General features: G+C 47.1%; 1 protein-coding gene across 1 annotated transcript in view; it reads right to left on the reverse strand.

The window, feature by feature from the left end:
• LCAT (lecithin-cholesterol acyltransferase) overlaps window positions 1-17,016 on the reverse strand; it is a 336,764-nt gene extending 319,748 nt beyond the window's left edge. The window contains exon 1 of the mRNA XM_069603934.1: window positions 16,829-17,016. Within this exon, the coding sequence (XP_069460035.1) occupies window positions 16,829-16,991 (163 nt within the window). The 5' untranslated portion in view covers window positions 16,992-17,016. The remainder of the gene's footprint in view (window positions 1-16,828) is intronic.
• Between the last annotated feature and the right edge of the window lie 2,367 nt (window positions 17,017-19,383).

Genomic DNA, 19,383 nt, shown 5'->3' on the forward strand with positions numbered 1-19,383 from the left:
AAATGCGAGGTCACAGAACTGGTTTTCACGCTCGGCAAGAGGACCTCTATTCTTGTCGGGCGAGGTCGTTTCCCTGCTCAGAGTTTGTAACTTTGGTAACTGCAGCTCCTACTGCCTTCTTAGCAGGTTTCACCGGACAGTCTCGAAGAAAGTGCCCTGAGTTTCCGCAATAGAGGCATAATTGCAACTGTTTTCTCCTTTCCCGCTCCTTTTGTGTTAGAGGACCTTTCAGACCCCCTATTTGCATGGGTTCCCCGGAGTCTACTCCTTTGGAAGGAGTTGGCGGTTTGGAAAATACTCGAGCATCAAACTTGGAACGATCGCCTTCCTGTTCTGCAGTCTGTGATCTATTTGAACGACTAAGTCTATATAGTCCGAACAATCTTGTGGGGGATTCACTACTTGGGCTAACACATCTTTGAGCTCTCCACGTAGACCTCTATAAAACAGCGTAATCCTTTTGTCCTCAGGCCATTGAGTTTCCACTATCAGTCTGTTGAAAGACGCAATATAAGCCAAAAGGTCTTGATTACCTTGTCGCAACGAAAGAAGCTCATTGTCCAAGGCCTGCCCCTGTGAATGTCTTGCGAACAGTTTTTCCATACTGAGCTGAAAAGCTTGTAAATCATGGAGGACCGGATCATCTTGATTTACAAGAGGGATCGACCAGTCTGCCGCATTGCCACTAAGGTACGAAAGCACGAAAGCTACTTTAGCTTGATCAGTTGGAAAGGCTGCTGGCCGGCATATGAAATGCAACCGGCACTGATTGATAAATACTGCAAACCTCTTTGGGTCACCAGAAAATCGTTCGGGCGGAGCCAGAGGTACATTCCCAGGTAGGTTGATCTGCACTGGATTCATAGAGGATGTAGAAGGAAGATTTCCCGCAGATGCGGGTAACGGGGTCTGTCCGGCTTGTGACTGTAGCAATTGTCTAGCGAGATCATCTGTTCGCTCCTTGGAAATAATCAGTTCCCTTCTTAGAGCGTTCGTTTCCTGACGGGCTGCATGCACTTCTGCCCTTAGTTCCCCAAGTAACTGGGCTAGTTGGTCGGTATCCGAGGTTTCCATAGCGCCTGGACGGGAGTTTTGTGGTAGGCTTTGCGTTCTGTAACGCTCACCTGATTCCCGTAGAGGCGCCGGTCTTGACTGGGCGTATACCATATCTTCAAAGGTGATGTGTAACACACGGCTGGCTCTTTGGGCTGGACCTCTGTGCACTGTATGTTTGACTCGAAGGGTAAGATGTCTGCAGATAGAAAATATGGGATTAATGAACTGGGTTATTGAATGTCTCTCTCTTCTTCCCTTTCTCTTCTCCTGTAGAACCCCGAAGGTTAACGCTCTCACCTTAGGTAAGTGAACGCCGTGCTCTCCATCTGCCTCGGGGCAGGGTGCTGTAACCAGTTTCTTCACTGGATAAGGGGAGCAGGCCTCTTGACATCAGAGGACTGCTGTCCGTCGTTTACTGCACGAACGGTAAGTTTCGAGTAATACTAATGTCTTTAAAGTCTTTAGTAATGATGTCTCTTGTTTTGCAGGGTTCCGGCGATGGTGGATGACGGGCTGAAGTGAGTTGAATATGGAGCCCGTGTGATGAATAGAAGCGCCTGGAAGCACGTAAGTAAGCGCTTGTTGCCTGCTTCACGATGCGCTCTTACTGTCTTTTTATTGTGCAGGTACAAGTTCGGAGCGGCTGCAGGGTGCCGGAATACCCACTGGGTTAGATGTGGAAAGGAGTAATGGCACGTGAGTATTAAAGTTCCCCAATGTCTTTAAACGCACCTTGTTTTGTCTTTCAGATGCGGGATGCAGCGCCGAAGGCCTCCGGAGCGTGCGAAGAGTTGGTAAGCTTTTGTCTTTCAGATGCCGGAATGCAGTGTGAAGACCTCCGGAGCGCACGAAGAGTAGGTAAGCCTTTGTCTTTCAGAATGCAGCGCGAGGCGTTGGTGACAGCCGATGGCCCGGGTAAGTGAAGAGCTGTCACTGAAGACCGTAATGCTAACCTGTTCTTTCTTGTCTTTATAGGTGTTGCTGAAGACTGGATTCAGGATGGTAAGCCTTTTTCCTTAGGCCCAGGATCAGATGCAGAAGACACGATGAGCGTTCTGCTGCAGAGGATGCAGAATAACGCAAAGCAAGATTCATCCATCGGGTGTGGTTTAAATAGCTTCCTGTATTGCTTAGGTGTCTCCTTCCACAGCCACGCCTAGGTAAGAAAAGAGTTCCTGCTTTCCAGAAGAGTTCCAGTGTTCTGAACCTAGGGAGTGGCTCCTGCCCCACCCAACAGGAAAAGTAGTTCCAAACAGAAGAGGATCAGAGGCTCAACTGGCAGGCAAGTAAGCAGCATGGTCTGCTGCAGGTAAGTCCACCCAAGCATTATGAGCCCGGCGCTTCCAGCGCTGGGACTGGGCATATTTATGAGCCTGGTGCCACTGGCGCCAGGACTGGGTCCAAAAGGTCCCAATTGGGACTGATTGGCACTCGGAACCTGGGTTATGAATCTGATTCCAAGGAAGTTGGGAAAACCCTGACCTTTTGGAAGCAGAGATCATGACAGACAGTGGGTTTGGGAACCTATTCTCATGGGTCCCGCAATGGATGGCCGATATATTCAAGTTTCTGGGAGCCTTGCTAGCAATGGTGCTGCTAGGATTCTGTGTTATCAAGATAATCATCACACAGTGCCAGAAAACTGCAAAGAAGGCCATCGGGATGAAAATGATGGTCGATGTCGAACCAGGCCGAAAGCCCAGAGACCTGACAGATGAGGAGATAAAGGACTTCGAGAAGGCCAGCGAATTTGCACCAGAGGGAACAAAATTCACTTATCCCAAGAAACGAAGAAGGTATGAAGGCAAATGGATTTACTGCAGTCCAAATGGACAATGCCAATTGATGACATGGAACAAAGATGGGCATGTGAGAACAGCAGGAAGTTTGAAAGGAGTGATAAAGATATGGACACCCAAATTGCATACATTCACGCCATCTTGTGTAAACCCAGGAGACGATGAGCAAGAAGCTGAGGAATCAAAGAAACTGAATATAAAGGAGGAAGCAGGAGTGGTCGATGAACTGACCAGAGGGGGGAGTGTAGAGGAAATCCCAGACGTGGCCTGCACCCCTGTCCCTCGCTTAGAGGTGCCAGTAAAGTACTTGCCAAGGTATGTGATCTACGAGGCAGCTGAACCAACAAAGGGCTGCAATGGGCCTCTGCCCTGTGTACATTAGAAGATCAATACCTGGTGAAATGCCCATAACCAGGCAACCCTGGGCAGCACGGTACCCAATCAGACAACCATACCAGTCGTTGATACGGAACGAGGAGGAATGCCTACACACGGTCCATGAACAGACTCCAAAAGCCATAATGCAAGGCCAGTGGAGATGAAACAAGGACCAGAGCAGCTCCAAGAACGAACTGAAGGAGTACTGAAAGCATGCATGCCAGTACTGACAACTGCGAGGATAATTGTAAAGGACAAAGGGGAGAGACACTGTGAAAAACGTATGAGAATGGTGCCATGAGACAAGATGGAAGCAACCGCCTTATTGAACGTGTGTAAATAAGCTTGAAACGCAAGATGCTAAGTAATCGATTCTGCTTGCAATACTTAGTAGAAGTTAGAGCAGCAAGCGCCGACTGTATACATCTACCTCAGTACAGCACAATGTACACGTGCGACTCCATTTTGTGTAAAGAGAAGTACTCCCAGGCGGCCAAGGCCTGACTGGCCAAGTTTCATATCCAGGCCCAAGCTGAGGAAAGGAGCGGGATCGAAACTTAACAAAGGATGGCGCATGCCAGGGAAATCGAGGTCAACCAGAGAAGGGGAGGTGAGCATGAGCTCACGAGGCTCCAACTTCAGAGCATGCCAGCCCGCCCGTGAAGGTCGAGATAAGAGAGGCCCATGCAGGTGGCTAAGCGCATACAGAATTAAATACACAAAAGGTTGGAAAGTGAAGCAGATTCACGGTGGACCAACACGTGACCAGACAGGCGCGAAGATGTACCACCGCCTGATGTCATCCAGAACCAGAGGGTGCCATAACTTTTCCTGATAAGAGACTACAGATCTGAGGCCATACCCAGCCAACTAATTGACACATAGCCCTAAACCACTGATTGATGGAAGGGAGGCAGGGTGAATTTTGGGACACTAGGCACCTGGGTGTCTATTCTGCATGCTGCTAATTAAAATAGAGATTTATGTTTAGGGGTGTAACTTGCCCAATCACAAGAGACCATGTAATCTAGGGTCCTATAGACATTGTAACCAATGCAACGTCGTACTTGTAGTGACGTCAATCACGTGTGGTGTAGAGGGAAGGGCGTAGACGCCCACCCAATAAGAGTTATCCAATCCACTTGCATTATGTCCATATACAGTTATAGCAGCTATACTTATGGAACCTTTCCCAACCAATTGTATTGCATGATGATTTTTTGTAGAATTAGACATCAATGATGACGTTTGCCCTTAAAAGAGGCTGATGTACTGAAGTTCGAGGAAGTCGGGGTGAGGCAGGTGTTTGTGATGCTGCTGATTTCCATAAACTGATGTATGTATGTATTAAACGGACTTCCTTTTGCCAATTTACTGAGTCCTGATTATTGATCCTTGCCGGAGTATGTGAATCCTGCACTCTGTCCTCGCATGGTGCAGCTATCTTGTATTACCCGTTTTCGAGGGTGAGTGCTGACCAATGGGCCCGTCAGTAATTACCTCTCCTCATAAACAAGGCAGAATATTCTTCCAGACCAAGAGCATTTAGTGTAGTTCGCACATAGTTTAACCATGTGCACCTATGATGCACGTCTGAGCACAAGATATCACTAATTAACAGCCTAGTTAGAGTCAGGCTTGGGTTACCCCACAAACGTGTCCAATATATCACAGGCTCTAGCTTGATAAGGTCCGCCATGTACCTCAAACTACATTCCTGATGTATCGAATAGCCTGGGAAGCGCTGATTTACTCCCATAATTCCTGATGTATCGAATAGCCTGGGAAGCGCTGATTTACTCCCATAATTCCTGATGTATCGAATGGCCTGGGAAGTGCTGATTTACTCCCATAATTCCTGATGTATCGAATAGCCTGGGAAGCGCTGATTTACTCCCATAATTCCTGATGTATCGAATAGCCTGGGAAGCGCTAATTTACTTCCATAATTCCTGATGTATTGAATAGTCTGGGAAGCGCTGATTTACTCCCATAATTCCTGATGTAGCGAACAGAATGGGAAGCGCTGATTTACTCTCATAATTGCTCTATGAAAGCAATTCTCTTTCCTCTGGAGAAGATGGGGTTCGCTGTTACCCCAAGGCTGCTGCGCCATACATATGTTGACATGGATCAGGATGGTTTTTTCCTACAAATAGGAATTGGTCCCTGTAAGTAATTGGATGTAAGCAGCTACGAACTCTGAGGGGTGTGCAGACCCAGTTCTCCTATTGCTTAAACTAGTGCCAGGATAAAGGAGTACCATTAATAAAACCAACGAGGCACCCTGGTGTCAGCAAACGCATCACACCTGCATTGTCAAACAATGGTTCCTCAGGTGCACCTGCGGCCCACAGAAGTAGTGGCACTAGCACATCACCCACATTCCATGCATCACTTTCCTAGGGAGCACCTGCAGGGTAATCATATAGCGGCACCGGGATAGTGCCTAGTGACAAAACAAGGAATGAGGTGTACCCACTAGACTCACCCCGAGAGCACATCAAGCTCAGCCACAGAAGAAATGCTGCTGGTTTCACAGAAATCCACACTCTATGGGGCAGGTGATACAAAAAAAGGGAATCTTAGGGGTCTGCTGAAACCTGCTCCCTGAAAGATCTCACCCTTCAATTCACTATTTCTCCATAGAAGGAGGGGCCACCTAGCCATAACCCTTCACCTACACTGCTATATACCCGAACAGTCCTCTTTCAGTGTTCAGTCATTATTTCTACTGACAGATGCCTAAGCTCACCAGGGGCTACACCTGATGTTGGGGAGGCTGCCTCCCCACCTGGCGGAGGGGAGGCACAAGAGTTCTTCAAAAGGATAACATGCAGTCCTTGGACTCAATCTTGCTCCGCTTACCACAAATTCGGATCACGCCACCTTCCAATCACCAACTCCCCTTCAGAGACTTCTCTCACAGTCCCAACTATCAGTCCTCTCAAGAACAGTCACTGCCATTGGCTCCCATCCCTGTCACTCAAAGTTGCAGCCTAACGAGGTACACAGTTCCCCAGCACCGCACTGACATCTGAAGTGAAGATCGTGTCAACCCGGCATCCACCAGCTAGCCAATGGGTTCCGCCACAGGGAAAAATGCAAACGTAGAAAGCCACTGCGGTAAAAATACGGCATACGGACCAATGGAATGTAATGAGTTCACTATGGAGCCCAAAAAGAAAGACAATGAACCCTGTGCTCTGCAGCAACAGCTCCCATGGGGAAATTACACAATGGACAATGGTCTTACAGACGCTGTTTCAAACTCAAATTTGAGTTAGGATAACGGATACAGTTCAAAGAAGGAAGGATTAGTCTAAACTGGACGAAATGCTAACATTTCAATATATTTCTGAGCGACAGTGTAGTGTCCTGTTTATCTCGTCCCATGTCTATGTCTGCCAACCCTGGGACACGGAAGGGTTCAGGTGACAGGAAGAGGCGGGACACAGTTATAAAGAAAGTGAAGGGATAAAGGGAGGTGTTAATCCCCCAGCTCCAGGTTATTGCTGTGGCGCACAATCCAATAGCGGGTAGACCATGGCATTTGCACCCTGGTTCTAAACTTTAGGAAAAAGAAAGGGAGTGATTTTTTGGGAGGATGCACAGCTGGTAGGAACATGAGGACATGCAAGCCCCTATCTGCAGTGTAAGAGATGATCCACATCAATCAGAAATTTAAAGTTTAACCTTGTTCCCTGGTGGGATCGAGGAATCTTATCAACTCAGTTGGACAGAAAGAAGAGTACGAGAGTCCAGGATTGGACCCCACCATCAGAACCTGCGTGTTAACTCCATTAGGCTTCACCGAGTTGGCTCTCACCCACCCATGAATTGCTGCCGAGCCTGCAGAGAAAGGGGCTGCAGTAGATTGAAGGTCCCCATTAACTCTGAGTAAGACTTGAGTAGCAAAATAGTAGGTAAAGAAGAGGAGCCCAAAAGTTGTGATAAGCACAACCAAGGGTTCCACATACACATTAAATAGAACTGGCAATAAGAAAGGATGGCTCTGGGATGCCATGCCGCCAAGAAGAATGGGTGGAAGTATACGTATTAATGGAAATGGCCGGTTCATCAACTATTAAAGGTAAATCCAATGGTCTGACCCATCAACACTAGGTAATAATTAACTTGGGAAGGCCCGCCAGCCATAGGTTGTCACGATCGAAGTAAGGGCCATTAGCTATGGTTGATTAACTGTTACCAGTATATTCCACCCCCAGGGTAATGATTTCCTTGAGAATCCAAGCAAAAATAAAAAGGGAGATAAGAAGGTATGCATCGGAGAGAGAAAATCTTCTCACAAAATAAACAAGATGGCCTCCACTGAAACACCCAAGAAGCTCTATGAGGGCCAATTTTTTATTTCCAAGGGTGAGGAATGGAAGAAATGAGGTGGCTAGTTAGTGGGTCATTCATTTTACTAGAGGTGGTGGGTGGCAAGGGTAAGAGCAGCCAGCACCTTCCTCAGAATGCGGGATTACAGCGGTGGATCCAGCCTGCATTCCTAGCAAGCAGATTGGTTGTAGATTCGTCCAGCCTATACTACCCAATCTCCAAAACACCTTTCATCAGCAAAATCCTCAAAACATTAATAGGCCAGAAACTCTGGGAATATGTCGAGACCAACAATCTCCTTCATGACTCCCAACAAGGATGAAGGCCATTCAGAGCAGCAGAATCCACTCTTTACTCGATGTGGCACATGCAAACGAACAACGCAGACAATGACAAAACAAATGCACTCATCCTACTGGACATCTCTCCAGCATTACACACCATCAGTCATGAGATTCAAGAAAAGAGGGAAGAGGACATCATGATGAACTGAATTTCCCTACATGGGTTTGCATCCTTCCTGGCCAGGAGAACAGAAGCAACACTACTGGTCCTTTCCAGATCATCTCCTCCCAACTTGACATGTGGAGTACCCCAAGGCTCCAGCCTCTTACCTCTTCTGTTCAGGCTATACATAACCACCCTCCCTGAACTCATCAGCAATATAGGATTCAGTTTCTTCAACTATGCAGACAACTCACAAAGTGTCTACAAACTCACCAATGGCCCGACAACGGACAATACAGGCCTCAATGCCTGCCTCAGACATGCAGATTCCTGGTTAATGGCTAACATACAAGTGTAACCCATCAGTTTCAGTTTATTGAGCTTAGTCAGCCATCTGCCATATAGTCCACACAACAGTCATACATTACAAACGTGAACATGACGTACACATTCACACTACAGAATACAACACATATTATTAACACCAATTTAAAACAGATACAATGTTTAAAACTGTCAGATGGTCCAGCAGAATTCATCCTGTAACTAGAGTCCGTCTTATCATCTTCATTGTAGCTTGCCTCCTCAGCTATGCTCTACAGCGCTCAGATACCTGAGGGTTCTTAGCGCTATATAAATGCGAAATTATTATTATTATTATTATTATTATTATAGATGTAATTTGCCATCGAGTCAATTCATCATTCGGTCAATTCATCATTCATTTAATGGATTATGGCAATGGCGTCTACAGTCTCTCTGATTGCTTGCGGTAGAAATAAAGGTTTTAAATACCTTTACCGCGAATCCAGATATAACGGACAATTTCACATTAAGTGCTTAGGGTTTTCTACTAGTTCCTTGCAATGGTTACACTTGTCTGGATTCGCACTGTTCCATTTAATAAGCAGATAAGCAACAGGAAACGTTCCAAATCTGAATTGGAAGCATACAGATCTCATGTATTTAGGCCTCAAGGCACCTGGGTACCTTTCGCAGCCAGGTGTTTGCTTAGTCTCCCAGTATATAGTGAGGTGAACATATTTTCTTATTATTTTATTTTTGGCGTGTGCATAAGTTCTAAGCTTGTGCCAGGCACTCCTCTTAGATGTCCAGATACCGGCACCATTTATGCACCTGCTACCAACAATGGATGGTAAGTACCTCTACAGCTGTGCATGGCAAATGCTTTTCCCATGCCTACACAAAAGTCCAAACTGTTGGCATTTCCAATGCTTGTTTTTATTGTAGTTTCATAATCTTTTGCATTAAAGGCAGATTTTACAGTGGCCATTGTTAAGATTTTCATTTGGCCGTACTCCAGTTCTTACTATAACCGATCTTTCTGAGCATTCCCTTTAGGCGGGTGGTAAAGGAGGGTGGTAAAGAGGGGCCACCCCCCTGCGTCAATAGATCTTCAAGGGCCTCTCTGTATTTTCTTTACCTTGGAGAGGTTCACACTCAATGGCACATGGGTCTCAATTTGATCAGGAATTCAATTTCCTGCATATTGCACTCCATACGTGCCAATATGTTAGGGTGCAAGTGGATAGATTGTTTTAATTAACAGCGAGGCGATTGCAATTCACATTGGCCCAGAGCTCTGTCCCATTCAGTGCATCCCATTCAAAACAGAACTTCTGATCAGCGGCACTACGCCATCAAACTCTGCACCACTCTCCTAGCCAGATGTAATGGGGCCTTACCCACTCCCTACACCTACTCGGAGAAATACAGGACTCACAATGGCCAGCGACTTCACTCAAGAAACATATGTCAAAGCCATGATAAGGGGCTGTTTCTTCTAACTGCATATCACGACATATCATGCCCTCCCTAACCTTCACAAACAGGACAAAGGCGGTTATCTCGCTGTTACTTTCAACACTGGATTATGCCAACAGCCATTACCTTGGTATACCACTCTACCTACTCAACCGAATACAAAGAGTTATAAACTAAGCAGGCAGATTACCACTAAGACTGAAAACACCCAAAAACCTCACTCCAGTATTTTGTACACTCCACTGATTCTGAATCAAAAATAGTATCCATTTTGAAATGCATGGTTCACCGCACTTACCAAGGCAAGGGCCTGGAATCCTTCCGAAGGAAGTTCTCGCGCTTAATATAACACACTAGTAATGGTGAAAAGATTTGGGGGAACCATAAACACCTAGGCACTGGGTGTTTATATTTGAAGTTAACCAAATTGGTTTACTATGTGGATCATGAGAAATGATCAGTCTTAGTTGACTCAAAAGTCTTAGAGTGCTTGTTTTATCAACATCTGAGGTGCCTGCCAACCTTCAATAGAAAACTCCATTGTGCACTTCACACTCTCTGTTCTAGCAACCAAATCATGGAATTCGTTATGCAAACACCGCTGCGCAGAGGAAGCGTGCCCAGCCTTCAGAAAGCAGCGAAGGCCTGGTTCTTCAACAAACTCCCTACAAGATAACTTCTAGGAACCCCCTAATCTACAGACCTACTGGCCTCATCCGCTGCCCACGGAACACATCGTCAAGACTACAGAAGCCACCAACGCCCCTCTTGCACCCCACATCCTAAGCTACCACAATGATGCCTAAATGTTTCTGACTCCACACAACCAAAAGGCAAACTCAACAACCAGCACTCAACATGCGAATAGCAGCCAGTTCTGCGTATCTTTTGATAGATTGCATTTTGTTCAACTGAATTTGATTGACCTGAATTCAACAATTTTTTTTGCTGTCATGGGAGTCCCCCTCATATCCTCTTCCAACGCGCCTCCACCCCAACGTCCCCAATGCCCCAGCTCTTCGCTAGCCCCATACACGCACATGATAAATAAGGTCATACCCAAACCACCAACCCAACCAACAAACGCATACTATTAGGGGTCCAGAAGGCCCATTACATCTACTCCTTCCACTCCGTTGCTACTACCCTCACCATGTAGGGCTACTCCCAATTAATCAACCACCCACTAAAAGCCTATACTTAAACCTGACAGCACACCCAAATGTCCCCCCACTCATGACCCTCAGAGGCCCTGGGAACACCACAGGAACGCCACAGAGTCATAGCTCTCAACTCACCCACTTTTGGCGGGTGTCACCCGCCTTGACAGCTGATGAATCACCCGCCAAGCCGCTCCTACGCCCATTCACTTCTATGGGCCTCTCACCCGCCAAAAAGAAAATCGGGTGTTTTCACCCGCCTTGGTGACAAAAAAGGTTGGGAGCTATGCAGAGTGTTGTCTAATGCGCCTCTCGTCTGCTCTATCACACTTCCCAACCATTAGCAGGCAACACTAGCCTAAACGCTCTTCACTCTTTTCCATCCTTCTGCCCTCCCCACACGATAACAAACTCCCAAAGAACTCCACCAATCCCATAGAAGAATACCAAAGTGCAGGAACTGCATACTTCCAACCTGCACCCATGAACACCACAGGTTTCTCATCTGCTTCTCCCACTATCCCACTGCCGATGCCTCCTCAACTTCACTCTCAGAGCCGTGCGTAGCAAGCCCAACAAAAACGGCAGAAGGGCACCACACATTCGCATTATTATACTATTATTATTATTATTATTATTCAGCACCTGCAAACATTAGAAAGCTGGCACAGCGCCACAGTAAGTGTTGTGACAACTGCTTCTGCCCTCTCCAGCTCCATTGTTCGCCATGGCCTCTCCAATATTCCAATGTTATAATTACTCAGTAACCTTTGGCATGGCGGGCAGTGGCATGTTATAAGGGAGGGAAGACTGAGGGAGGACAAGACAAACGATCTTACTAGGCCTCGTGTCATTCAGAATGTGCAAGTGCGAGAACGAGAATAGGGCTGAGCAGAGCAAGGGCCTTTGAAGAGGGTAGTGGCACACTGCCATCTGGTACAGCCCGCCATTAATACACATGAGAAGCTTGTGACAAGGTGTTTTGCAAATTCCCTCACTCGCGTTCTTTTGTGAATGAAATTCCAATATGGCCGCTGTGGAGAATGGAAAAGGTGGTCAGAAAAAGGTAGCACCTTTTCACTTGCATGTAGGGAGAGCTGGTAGAGCTAGAAGCTGCTGCTCGCGCCGCTCTCTCCCGCTCGAGCATGTCTGTCATGAGGAGAAGGGGCCACTCAGGCAAACGTTTGCTACTCCCCAGAGCCGATTCATGCCTTCAACCCTTAGAGACTATGAGCTGGCGACCACACATGTGGCTAATAAATATTATGTGTTGCGAAGCACTCTGTAGCTCGAATTTCCGGTATGTGGTGCTATGCAAAACACCAGATACTATTAGTATGGCAGCAAGAGGAAAGATGGAGCACAGTGAAAGGGAGGTGAAAACGGGGAGCTACCAAGCTACAGGGGAGCAGCTCGAGCATGTGCCAGTTAGAGAGCACAAAATGTGGGCTTTGACCAACAGATAAAGCCAGTGTTCTTTTTTCCCCGATTGGCTCCCGCCAGTGCCCCAGATAAGATTTTGCATTGAGACTATGTTATGGCCTATTTTTTAAAGTTGGGAGTAAAATGATTTTTATGGGAGTAAAAAAGTAATTGCCATTCCCAACTGAAGTATTTAATAAGCGAGCAAAAATATGTTTTAATTGTAAAACCGTAATGTTTTTGTAATAAGCACTTCTTTGCACCTAGTTATTTATGCACATTGAAAGATACACGTCTACCACTTTGGATCAGTGGAAAGAGCAGTTTCTTCCTCTGGCACTATCACCCTGATTCATGGAATTATTTGCGCGTAAAATGCACATTTGCGTGCCATTCTGCCCGAAAATCCCTGTTTGAGGCATGGGGATTTTCGGGCACAATGGCGCGCAAATGTGCATTTTACGCGCAAATAATTCCATGAATCAGTGTCTATGTGTTGTACTGGTCCAAACATATGCAGGAGTCAGGGGATGAGCTCCTATGTGTCTATTTTCTATTACTGTTGGGAGTATTTCTACTCCCTATTTTTATTTCTGGGGAGTATTTGCCTATTATCAGGGAGTAAAAGTAGCCAATACACCCCTTATCTGTAGGGCTGGCTCCCGCAGAGCAGTAGGGTTCTTATTTAGGCGTTTTAGACCTAGCCCAAGGGCAGTATCAGGAGTTACAGGCCTGAGCATAGCAATGGCGTTTCACAAGGTATATGGGTCCATTCCCCAAGCACAGCCCAAGGGAAAGGTCTATGAAGCTTTGGTATCTCGGATATGGGATTACAAAAAAAAGAATATGGAAACACAGACCAGGGGAGAGAGGCATTTGCCTCTGTGTGGTTGCAGGAGATTGGCTCAGTAAGGGTGGACGTCCAGTAGGCAACGTGAGGATGCCTGGAAGGAAGAGGGTGGGCCGCATTTAAAGGGCCAGGCCATGTCTTCAAGGTGTGGCTAGGGAAATGATCGAAGCAGCGTCAGGGGGAGGAGTCAAAGCACCGGTTTATGTCTGTCATCAGCAACCCGCGTGGCGGTAAGGAGCAGCGGGAGGCTAGTCCAGCGATGATGCAAGTCCCGGGCCACTTGTATGAATTCCTGGGATGGGTCTGCCAGGAGCGACATGGGTGAAGATGTGGGCTCTCAGCAGCACTCCTGCGATGCTATGGAGTGCCACGCTAGGAGCCCTGCAAGAATGGCAGATGCCATGGAAGGCACACTGAGCGGATACCACCCTTGGTGAATCTCGCCGATATACCAGTTCATATAGCCCGGAGATTAGTCAATGGCCGCGTGCCCTCCATGTTCTGGGGGATATAATGGGTAATATGCCATCACTCTAGACACATTTTAACATGCCCCAGGTCATTCAGGAAATTCCTGTTTTTCCTTTCTATTCTGGGACTGAAAAACCTGGATTTATAATGGGAAAACTACAGTCCCGGAATTTACAGAGAAACAAAGGAACGGGAAGAGAATCTTTGAATGGGTCATGATGGCAAAAATGACCCCAACCCACTCAAAGAGCTCTCTACCTGTCCCGTGCCAGGGGTAACACTTAGTATTCCTGGCTTTTAGCTTGCAACACTTGGCATCAGCTTCTAGATTTAAACCAGCAACAATCTAACCACCAGTGCCACCATACAAATTATGTGGGAAAGAAAACCAGAATTGTCTGAACACTGGACAGGAAACCACTTACTATCTGTATCCAGCAAGGTTTTAACCCTAAGCACCCTACTTCAGATCTCGCTCCGCTGTCTCCCATTGCTCGCTTCAGCCCCCGAACCCAACTGCACCCCTTGCTCTCTGGAAGAATGCACCCGCAGCTCGCACTAGGTCTTCCAGGCAAGCCTACTGTTGCAATATTTTATTTTGTATTTTAATTGGTTATTTATAACGTGCCTAATACCCAGAGGTTTCTAAGCGCTGACCGGGGGATCAAGCCTGTGTTGCTCCGCTTCGTCTTGCTTCCAAGGCCAGCACGTTGCCCCTGAGCTATCCCGAGATAGAGAGCTACCGCTCAGCAGGGGACTGACCTATTGCTGGAGGGTGTAAGGCGATCCATCAAACTGAACCCCCCTCCCCCCAGAGTAGTGGCATCCACGAGATGTGTGCCCATACCTGGAAATATTTTGATTTGGGCAAACCTCAGTCTCTATATCAATGACCTTCCCACAGGAATCCCAGCCCCGTGTCTGAGACTGAATATAATGCTCAGACATAAAATGCCTGCTATATGTAGATGACTTGGCTGTACTGGCCCTCACCAACGAAGGACTCCAAAACAATCTTCTCCCAACCAAAAAAATACTGCAAGACCATGGCTGGTCTCTAGACCTAAAAAAGGCCCAAATCATGGCATTCCTGAGTGAAACAAAGAACACCAGCAACACATTCAAACAATTCCCTAATGGAGGGGCCTGCAACCGGCAGCTCTCCAGATGTGTTGGACTACAACTCCCAAGATCCCTCACTATTGACTATGCTGGCTAGGGCTGATGGGAGTTGTAGTCCAAAATATCTGGAGATCCAAAGGTTGCAGGCCCCTGAAATGGCAACAGAGATAGAGCATGTTCCAGACTAAACCTACCAAGGTCTCTGAATAAATGCATCTGGAAGTTGTAAACTGACAAGGAACACCCTTGAGACACTCTCAGCACACTCTGTGACATCAAGAAACTCTCTTAATTCTATCCACTTGAAACATGAATTGTAAACCTTTTTGATGGCCGCGTCACCCCAGTCCCACTTTGGAGGAGTGTGGTGAAGTGCACTGCGAATGGGACACCTCGCCCACAGAAACTCTGCACCTCCAGCTCTGCAAAAAGATACACTGTGTGCATCGAAACTGCCCAAGCCATGGGTGCAGAGGAGAGCTGGAGAGAATTCCCCCACTGCTCAGCATCCGAAAGCACATTTTAATATTCTAGGAAGTTCCACACCAAGAGAAGTAACCCAGTCTCCCTCCACTACCAGGCCCTGCGAGACCAAACAGTAAATCCCTCGAAACACCCCCGGAACAATGCATTACCGAATGGTGCCCCCACGCACAGCAGCGCCCAACAGTTTAAAAGCATGGTAAACCCAAAACAAGAGGAGAGCCCTAGTCCCCAGAGAAGCTACACACAATGCAACGCGGGGTAGAACTAGGACAGCATAACACGTGTGAATGCTGCACGTCACTGGCAAACAGTTCTTTCGTGTAAACAGGCTTGGACTGTCCTATGCCCGAACCAAAAATGCAAAATGCTGTTGTGGCACCGTTTTTGGGGTCAAAGTGGGACCCTTTTCAGGCCAATGTGGGCCACTATGATGAGTTCCTCCACTGGGCGGCTACTAGTAGAACAGTGTTGCTGAATAAACATGCACAATTTGCATCATATTTTAGCCCAAAAAAACTCCCCCTTGTGTACTACTCAAACAGTCTGTCACAAAAGGAATGAATTGCCATTTGCAACTGTGGGCCACTTTTTCATTGGTGCCCTAACAATGCCCCAGTCCGACCCTGCTTGTAGATTACCTAAATAAAAAAAAGAAAAAGCCAGAAGCACAGTTAAACACTCACCAAATACAGACTTGGTGGCCACAAGCTGGAAACAGAGACAAGCAAGAAGCTCTGGCCGACAGATCCAGTCAGCCATGCAGACACAGGAAGAGGTTTTCTCCTGTGCTGTCCTGCGTGCATGCGTTTTCGGAACACCTGTTGCCCCCCCCCCCCCATTTTGCAAGAATAAGGAAGTCTTTGCGAGTGAAATTGGACGAGAATAACTCTGCTACATCCTTGGACAACGACCGAAATTAGCAGAGAGAAAGTCAAAAAAATGTGTATGCGCGCGACCAGAGAAGACAACGTGCAAGAAGCAATATGGCAGTTTATAAAAAATTTAAAAAAAGCTCAAAACCCAAACCCAATCATCACGACTGAAGATAATATAACATGCATACCATGAATTTATTTTTGCAATATTTATCTAACTTGCCATTGCAATACATTGTGTTGTATGTAAATTCGCCATTAAGTTAAGGGGGTCTGTCAGGCAGAGCTGCTGTGTGTCCCCTAGGTTGATTAAAGGCAGGTGAATACTCCCACCCCAAACTGTTTACTAACCCTGTAGGGAGCTTATTTTAACTCGTGAGTTTCAAATACGTATTTATTTTTAAACATTAACTTGGTGTCGAAAACAGCAACGACGAGCCTTAGCTGGAATATAAATGTAGTTGCGTTGCACATACATATGGCAGGGGTGTCCCTGGAAATGTACTGTCAGGTCCGTAGATTCATTCTGCCAAAACACACGAGATTATGGAAGCAAGTCCTCACTCTCCTGGGTCACCGGTGTGTGTGTGGAGCGCGCGGTACTGCGGCGGTACTTTACCGCCGAGAACTTACCGAGGAGGACAGGTGGCGTGTTGTTCCTCATATCCACCTCGGGAGTCGCCTGAGGGGGGAAAAGGACGTTAAACAGCCAGAAGGGCGAGGCGGGCTGGACGAGTAGGCCCCCCAGGACCAAGACGAGGCAGAGCGGGCGAGCGTTGCCCCCACACCTCTCCATGGCTTCAGCGGGCTGGATGCGACTCTTCTCAGCAAACAGACGGGGTTTTATCAGCGCTCCGCAGGGTCAGGGCTAACGGCGAGGAGGGGCGCGGGAAAGGGAGGGCGTGGAAAGAGGACACTGCCCGGGACACTGAGCACATCGCAGGGCCCACGCTTTTAAAGTATGAAGCAGTAGGAAAAACATATTGCATATTATATGTGACCTAATCGTTCATTGTCGGCTTGACACCTATAAGAGCTGAACATTCTAGAAGGCAAAGTGAAGACAGGACAGGATGATGCTAATTTGAGAGAGCTGTTCACCTCTGCACAGCAGGAATTGTTACAGTGTGTTCACTAAACCGACGGAGTGTGCCCTATTCTTCAACCGTGGCATTAATGAGCATTGGGGATCGGAGGGTAGTATATTGTAGTAATGTCATATAACCAGGGCTGGCTGAAGATGTGTCGGTACTCATGGAGGCCCATTTCTAAATGATGTTTAGGGTCTTTCTTCTCTGCGATGGGCAAACCAGATGTGAGGTAGCTGTGGGGTGCATAGAGATGTAGAGATAGAGGAATGCAGGGAAGGGGTTAATTGCTGTAGATTACCACAGGCAGGCAGCAAGAGGGGATCTGAAACACCGAAGGCCTGATTCATGGAAAAGTGTGCATAATACCTGCAAGGGCCACGTGCCGAGAACGACGCCGAGCTAGCCTGCGCACAGAATAAAAAATGTGTGCCCCGCGTATTCATGGAATTAGCTGTGCAAAGTAACCGTGTATGCAAGTTGTGGCCGGAACGCCCCCGACACGCCCCCATGCAAAGCCAAAACACCAGTAACAGCTACATTTGTGTTCTCCCCAGATGCGCATACATGCACCCTTTAAATAGTGTGTGGGTCTCCCCCGCAAGCGGCCTGAACCTCAGGGACCCTAAGCAGGGTCCTCTGGAACTGTCACCGGCACCCCGACATGTGTAAGCTTTACCGTAACTCGGTTATCAATCTGGAAAATCTGCGTGGAAACCCCTGTAAACCATTCCTGCACCTTGCTACACTGTGTATGTGCACCCCTACCTATGATCAGGACCCCGTATGCATGCAGGCACCCCTAAATCCGACATTCAAACTCACCTCCAAAGTTGTGAATCCTCCATGCAAGGCTGTACGCCTGCTTTTCGGGTGGCAGAGATTTTGGGGGTACTGCGTGGGCATTTCGCAGGGGACGGTTGCGTGGTCACATCCATGATTATGCTTTGTTGTGCGCATTTGTGGGTGTGCTATGGACTGCCTGCAGACCGTCCTTCGTAACCCCCACTTTCTGGCTTGCTCTTCCCCAGTTTGCGTGGTGCCCCTTCTATTCTGGCCCCTACGCAGGCCATACCCACCCCCTGCGTGGAGTCTCGCACAAGACACTCGGCCGCTCGCAGAGCCATGCCAAGCCTGCACGAACTTTACGCAAGTCCTGGAAAAGTCTTGCACAGTAAATTCCATGAATCGACGAGCAGTGTTTCACATGCAGTTTGACACTCAAGTTCACGATTTTACGCGCCTATTATTCCATGAATCGGGCCCTTAATGGCAGATGAAAAGCCATTACATTCTTTTTCAGAAAGATGCTTATGTAGTAGAAACGAGATTAAAAAGGGAAAGTGGTGATAAGAATGCTGCTGGATACTGCAAGAGGACAGAAGTAGGTGACAGTTTAAGGTCGGCAGCAAAGGTAGCTTGGAACAAACATGCTGAAAAGCACAAATTCAATGTAGGGAATTACAGAAGCAATCAATCCCTCTACTGCTTGGTTGGGTGTCTCGTAGTGATGTGGAGTGTCTGGAACTGCACACAATTGAGTTTTCAGTTGTTTGAAAACTGCCATAGAAAGGCAAAGTATGAGTGTGTTTACAATGAAGTAGCAATCTCAAATTCAGAGATGCCCAGGGAACTAAGCTCTAAGTCAGAGGCTGTGTTGGGGTGAACTGAACCAGGTCAGATAGTGAAATGATGATGACTTGAAACGTGACAGGTTATATTAAAAAGCCACAGAGATCAACTTTAGGATCATAAAGTAACAGTTATCATCTGTCGATTGAAATTACCTGTATGGGGGAGATCTTGCTGGAAATGAAAATATTCTGGATACTTGCAACTGTTTGGTAGGTGTGCAGACACCAGGGACATGGTTATGGGGTCATTGTAACCAGCAGCTGGGGCTAGTTGCATGAAATGTGCCTATTGTGTCACTTCTGTATTAGTTCCCCCCTTTGTGCTACGTTTTCAATGGAACTGTTATTATTACTATTATTATCATTATGAATATTATTATGGTATTTAGTGAGTGCGGACCTAGCTTTGAGAAGCAATGGAGCGCTTTACAGAGGTACACACCAAAACAGATACATAACGGAGCGC

Source organism: Ambystoma mexicanum, chromosome 1p (assembly GCF_040938575.1).
Source record: "Ambystoma mexicanum isolate Mex_15411 chromosome 1p, UKY_AmexF1_1, whole genome shotgun sequence".
Taxonomy (NCBI): Eukaryota; Metazoa; Chordata; class Amphibia; order Caudata; family Ambystomatidae; genus Ambystoma; species Ambystoma mexicanum.